The sequence below is a fragment of the Condylura cristata genome, unplaced genomic scaffold (assembly GCF_000260355.1).
Source record: "Condylura cristata isolate star-nosed mole 26May11 unplaced genomic scaffold, ConCri1.0 scaffold00029, whole genome shotgun sequence".
Taxonomy (NCBI): domain Eukaryota; kingdom Metazoa; phylum Chordata; class Mammalia; order Eulipotyphla; family Talpidae; genus Condylura; species Condylura cristata.
In genome coordinates this window covers 17,640,079-17,646,078 of record NW_004567130.1, presented here as the reverse complement: position 1 = coordinate 17,646,078, position 6,000 = coordinate 17,640,079, and the positions used below count along the sequence as shown (strand labels likewise).

At 49.6% G+C, this 6,000-nt stretch overlaps 2 protein-coding genes across 4 annotated transcripts in view; one reads left to right on the top strand and one right to left on the bottom strand.

Annotated features, from left to right (window-relative positions):
• The window catches only part of IQCD (IQ motif containing D), an 18,205-nt gene extending 13,542 nt beyond the window's left edge, over positions 1-4,663 (bottom strand). Inside the window, exon 1 of one of the 2 annotated variants that reach the window (XM_012731128.1) lies at positions 4,629-4,663. Coding sequence is in view for 1 of the 2 variants with exons in the window: in XM_012731127.1 (XP_012586581.1) it covers positions 4,591-4,622 (32 nt within the window). In the remaining variant the exon portion in view is untranslated. Of the gene's footprint in view, positions 1-4,590 lie in introns of both variants that reach the window. The other variant, XM_012731127.1, reaches the window with a different exon arrangement.
• A 348-nt stretch (positions 4,664-5,011) lies between these two features.
• Positions 5,012-6,000, top strand: part of TPCN1 (two pore segment channel 1) — a 43,563-nt gene continuing 42,574 nt past the window's right edge. Inside the window, exon 1 of one of the 2 annotated variants that reach the window (XM_004691013.2) lies at positions 5,012-5,183. The gene's annotated coding sequence lies outside the window, so the exon portion shown is untranslated. The remainder of the gene's footprint in view (positions 5,184-6,000) is intronic. The other variant, XM_012730993.1, reaches the window with a different exon arrangement.

Sequence of the window (6,000 nt, the reverse complement as noted above, 5' to 3'; positions counted from 1 at the left end):
AAAAAAAAAAAGACAACTTCAGCTCAGCATGGCTATGAGAGAACTAAGAAGAATAGTTTAGGCTGGGAAATAAGGTTGTGGGTTAAGAGCAGAGAGGCGGTTCACAAAGATGAGCTCCTGAGCGCTGGTTTTAATTTCCATCCCCCTCTCCCCCAAATGGCAGTTTCTGCTTGATTACAGATTGAATAAAACCAGGTTGTGGATTTCACAACCTGCACAGCTGATCTCATGTCCTTTTGACTCTCCTGACTGTTTCTGTGGGGTACAATTCCCACCCGCCGTGTTCCTGGGATCCCAGCCTCATCCTCCCCCCCAGCATTCTTCTTAGGACACAGAGTCCTGAAGGGGTCCGGATGCCAGGTTGCCGAGTTCCATCTCCTACTTAATAGGTGGGTTAAGGGGAAGAGCTTTTGCCTTGGAGGCACCAGGAATTTCCCTCTGGCTGCAAACTGCACATATCACTTTCTCTGGAACGGGAAGGTGGATACTGGGAAGGGACAGAAAATTCCCTATGAAGTCTGTACCCCAGCACCCAGCACAGTGAGTCCGCTGCAGACCGCTCTTGAGTGAAGGAAGTGACTGCCAGAGCAAAGCCAGTACCATAGGATAATGTTAATATCCCAAATTATGTTTTGTCCTGAATTAAGACTGGAAAAAAGCTCCCTGTTTTAATAGTGAACGTATGGGTCAAGATTTGGTTTCTGGGTTGTTCCCCATCCTTGTCTCCAGGCTTGGAATTTTAAAAGATTTAAATCTAATTTGGTTTTACTTTTTTAGAGGTTTTTTTTTTCTACCACCCCTTTTGAACCATTACTCAGTCCTCTCTTGTCCTTTTTGAAGATGAATTTTAATTGTATTTGGTTGGCAAAAGAGTTCCAGGCAGATACAACAGCAATCGCTGGAAGTATTAATAGCCAGGAAAACTCATCTGTGGCAATGGCCAGGGGCTGTGGTTTCCACATTTCCTGTGCTTCGGAGACAGGGACACTGAAGAGTGACTGAGGTTGGCAGGGAATGTGCTTCTGAGGACAGATTTCTAAGCTGCTGGTTATAATGAATAATTGTCTACAGCCCCTGGCCTCAGCGAGGGCCCTGGGCAAACACTTGACCTTGTGGGTCCTCATCTCTGAAGTGGAAATGAGTGGATTGCACAGTGATTAAGTTTGGGGGTTCTGGGGTCAGACAAATTCAGAACTCAACCCTGGGGATCACTGCTTCCTTGATGTGTGTTTCTGCAAGTCAATCAACTCTCTAAGCTCTGATTTCCTCATCTGTAAAAGGGGGACAGTGACCCACACTTGGCAGGACAGCTGTGAGCGTGAAATGAGGTCCTATTCTAGGATGACTGGCTTTTCTTATGACTTCAAAGGTCATTTAAAACAACACTCAGAGGCATTTTTTTCCTCAAAATAATATCCACAGCTTTGTGCTGAAGGATTTATAAAGAGCCAAAATGGATCCACTTTTTACTACTTGTTTTCCATTTTGCTGGTCTCTAGAGTAGTGATGATTTTCTGTTAGGGATGGAGGATAATAGAGGTTCCTGAAACCACTTACCAGTTTTGAGTTACCCCCTCCTTACTAATGAATTCATTGTGATTCTTAATTCTCTTCTGGCTACAGTGTAACTTGATAAATATTTATTTCTGTTTATATTCAACCACAGAAATTATCACAGAAATTATTTGGTTGTTTCCAACAGAAGGAAGCATTTCCTCATAAGGAATGTACATTTTTTCTAAAATAAACTCCCCCCACTTAAAAAGAAATATTTCAATCACAATCTTATGAAATGCAAAACACTCTTTTTAAAACCAAAGGTTTGACCCTTGAGTGAGTGAAATCAATTTGCATGGAAAAGATGTAAAGTGTTACAGAAAGTGTTAAGAGTTGATGGCAGCATGTAATAACTATTCATTTGGGGTTAAACATGTGTGCTGGGTGAGAAGGGAAATGTATTTCTCTGATTTGTAATTAAAAAAAAAAAAGTCCCCTTGTATTCAAAGCCCCATGTTAGATGCGCTTGATTGGGTGTGGGCTAGAATCTTCTGTTGTTGTTTGTGACCAAGATCAAAGACATTCTTTTCACTGATGCACTGTATTTCAAATAATCTGAATTTTTAAGCACTTTTTTCCAGTTTCACTAAGTAGGGTTGAAGGGAAAAAGTGTGTGTGTATGTATGTGTGGAGGGCAATTGTCTTATATAAAAACATCATTCTGGAACAAGGTTTCTGAACCTTTTCATCCAGGTTGAAAGCAAGACCAGACCCACCTAGCTTAGTTCAATCTAATGAGCTGACTCCATACCAGCTAAAGCTCCCATCAGTTACAGAACAAATCAGATGCCTAAGTCCTGTTGGGTGCAGGAAACTCCCCCACCAGGGGCTTTTGGGATGAAAGTATCTTTATCTCTCTGGCATCTGGGATACACCTGTCCTACCACATCAGTGGGGAACTGGGTGGTGGAGGGATGAGTTAATAGACAGGAAAGACCTTTGGAGAGCTAAAAGCCCTACTCAAAGGTGAGTGATTATATGTTGAAGCATAGATCAGGAGGTTCATCAGCTTCATCAGCCTGAGCTCTTCTCACCTAGGGAAAGAGGGAAGCGTGGGAGGAATTTAGCAACTGAACAGGCAGGGGACACTCACCCCTTTGACTTTTCATTGTCAATCGAGTGAAAACCGCAAGCTCAAACTGACATTTCTGTCCCACCACCACCTATGCCTGGAATGCGCCCCGGAGGGGTGCCAGAGCCTGTCCAGCCCCAAGGCCGGGCGCATGGTGCAGAGACTGCACACCTTGTTATCACTGCCGCTTCCTATCAAACGCTGTTTGGGGCTTTCTGGGCGGAGGGTAAAGTCTGAGAAAAAGAACAGCGGATTAGATTCCTGCTGTCTACTCCCAACGTTGTAATTCAGACAAGGCTGAGGAGTGACCCCGTTTCACTCTTGACTTTCCCACTGTTCTCACTACTTGACCTTTTTCCTGACTTGGCCCTGTTATCCAGTATTATTCTCCTGTGCTCTCAATCATGCTACTGGGGGGACCACGAAATAAGGTGTGACTCTGATTCAACCACTTAGAAAATTCTGCCAAGGGGCCTCCCTGATGGCACAAGGGATTAAATCTCAGCCCTATGAAGCTATCAGCAACCAGTGCAGCGTGAGTTCGATCCCCAGCCAGGGAGGTGACCCACATGGCACAGCAGACCTCTCCTATCTCACCCCCTCAGCAGTGTATTTCAGTGGATCTGTCTGTTCTGAGTCCTCTCATTCCCTGCATCTCTGGCCTGTATCCCAATTCTTATGTGCATAAATAAATAAATAAATCTTTTTTTAAAAAATGGAAATATTCCATTTTATGTGTATCATGTTTTGTTTATCATCCACTCACTCAGCAACAGACAATAATTGTTTTTTGAAGTGAGGATTTGTTGAGCTCCTCAGTCCGTCATTCTGGAAGTGAATCTCCACAGACTGAACTTTACACTTGTATATTATATGTGTGTGTATGCACAGATGTTTTACATATGCTCTATGTGTTTTACTCAGTTAATGACTATCTTCTCCATTAGATTATAAGTTCCATGAGGGGAGAAATGACATTTCCTTAATCGAAGTGTCTATCTCAGCACCTGGTAGTAGGTTCTCAGCAAATACTTGTTGAACATATAAATATTTAATGTATGGAACAAGATAACTCCCTGGGTGCAGTTAGACGCAAGGATGGAGGGCTGAGTGTGCGTGGGGGGGGATGCTATTTCCTGAGCACTTACTGTGTTGCTCCATGTTCAACTCCACTGCTTTGTCTCAAACAAACCCTTTATCTTGAGCATAGAAGCAAAATCAAATTTTAAGGATGGCAGCTAAGTCCTAAAGGTAGGACAAAAGGTAAAAAATTGGTGGAACAGGGCCCTGGTGGTGCAAGGGGTTAAAGCGCAGTCCTATGAAGCTCCCGCAGCCACTGCAACATGAATTCCATCCCTGGTCAGGAAGCTGACCCATTTGGCATAGCAGACCTCTCCTGACCCGCCTGCTGCTCCCCTCAGCAGTGTATTTCAGTCCATCTGCCTGTTCTGCTCCCCACTCTGTCTCTGTTGAATCCTCTCAGCCCCTGCACCTCTGGCCTGTACCCCAGTACTGTATGCATAAATACATCTTTTAAAAAAAATTGGTGAAATGAAAATTACAAAATTTAAGCCCTCCAGTGAGATGCCCTTCACTGCACGCGCCCCGTGGAACGTATGAGCCCTGGGTGGAAGGATTTATAAACTACCCTCTCTCCCCACCACCTCTGAGCAATTAGTTAGCTCTGATCAGACTCTACTTGACCCACGTTTTAAGGACAGGAAAGTGGGATCCTGAAGACGGTAGAGACGGTCAGTGTGGAGGCAGGGACACCTCAAGATGTCCAGTGGTTCTTGGGGCGCCTGAGGGGGAGGGTCACAAGGGACAGGCCAGACAGCAGGGTCCTGGGGCAGGGACGCGACCGCGGCAGCGGCCACTGATTCCTCGGGAAGACGCGAGACGGGCCAGACCCAGTTCCACCTGTGCCCCTCGTCCTCCCCCTGCCCCGCCGGGCCACTCACCCGCTCCCAGGGTTCCCGGTTCTACTATCCATAGTTACCTCGGCGGTGTCTCCGTTGCTAGGTTAACCGCCGATCCCAGAGGGCGGGACTCGGAGTCTTCCTTTTCACCACTCAGTGTCCGGTTCCACTCGGTTCGTCCCCCCTCCGGAGGCCTGGCCAGTCCAAGCTCTGTCTGCCTGGCTCTCCACCAATGGAGAGACCCGGGACGCCTCTGGGGTGGGCAGGACGGGTGGGGCGGAGGAGGGGCGGAGCGGGGCGGAGCTTATGTGTCCCGCCCCCTTTCGAGAGGCGGGCGCGGAATCCCGCGTCGGCAGCGGGCGCGGACCCGGGAAGGACGTGCGGGCTGTCCAATCAGAGCTCAGCATGGCTGCCCGCGGGGCCAATAGCCGCGGCCGAGGGCGAATGGGCGAGGCGGGCGGAGGAGAAGGGACGGTGGGTGGTGGACTGGAGAGCTGGCGCAGCTGCGGTTGTGGCAGCGGCTGAAGTGGCGGCGGCTGCAACTCCTCCGGGCTCGGGGCTTGGCGGCGGCGCCGGCGGGCTGGGCTGCGCGGTGCGGACCCCGGCGCGCGGTCCGGGTTGCAGGGGCGGCGCGTGTAAGAATCCGGGGGGTGCGAGCGATGGCCTGACGGAGAGGGCAGGGGTCCGAGGGAGCGGAGCAAGGGGTGGCGGCTGGGCACCGGGTGTGGGAGGCGGCCTGCGCACTCCTAGCGAAGTTGTCGTCATGCTTCTCTCCCTCTCGCGCAGCCGGGGCTTTGCACCCCACTCGCCTGTCTCCGACTTCTTGGGGCGACCCCCACGCGGGGGCCCAGATCAGGGCGGGAAGCACGTGGAATGGGAACCCACTCTCCTCTTTCCACCCTCCCTCCCTCTCCTGCCCACCGACCTGAAGCCTTCAGGCACCCTGCCAGAGACCATTGTCCGAGGCAGGCCGCAGAAGGGGACAGGGGGGTGGCTGTTGACCCTCTTCCCCTGGGACCTGTCCTCAGGGGTGACTTTTCCCTTCTGGGCCCTCTATAGAGCGAGAAGCAAAGTGGGCGGAAGGAGCACTGGGCTAAGGCGTCTGCACTCTGTGACCTTGGGCAAGTCCCACACCACTCAGGGCCTCACTTTATCCTCTCTGTAAAATGATGGGCTTGACTTTAGTGGGGCAACTGGTTCTGGGAGGACGTGTAGGTTAATAGTTAAGAGGGTTTCAGGCCTGAGTTGAAGCCTGGGCGCTACAACTTCTCCGCTGTTTACTTGTAAGGGGCAAGTTAAATGGACCCCTCTAAGCCTCGGTTTCTTCAGCTGTGAAGTGGGGATGTTAGCTAAATAGGATTTCTCTACAGCAGTACTATGGACATTGTGAGCCACATATTGCTAACTTGGGGTGGGTCTGTCCTGTGCCTTGTAGGGTGCTTAGTGCCTAGC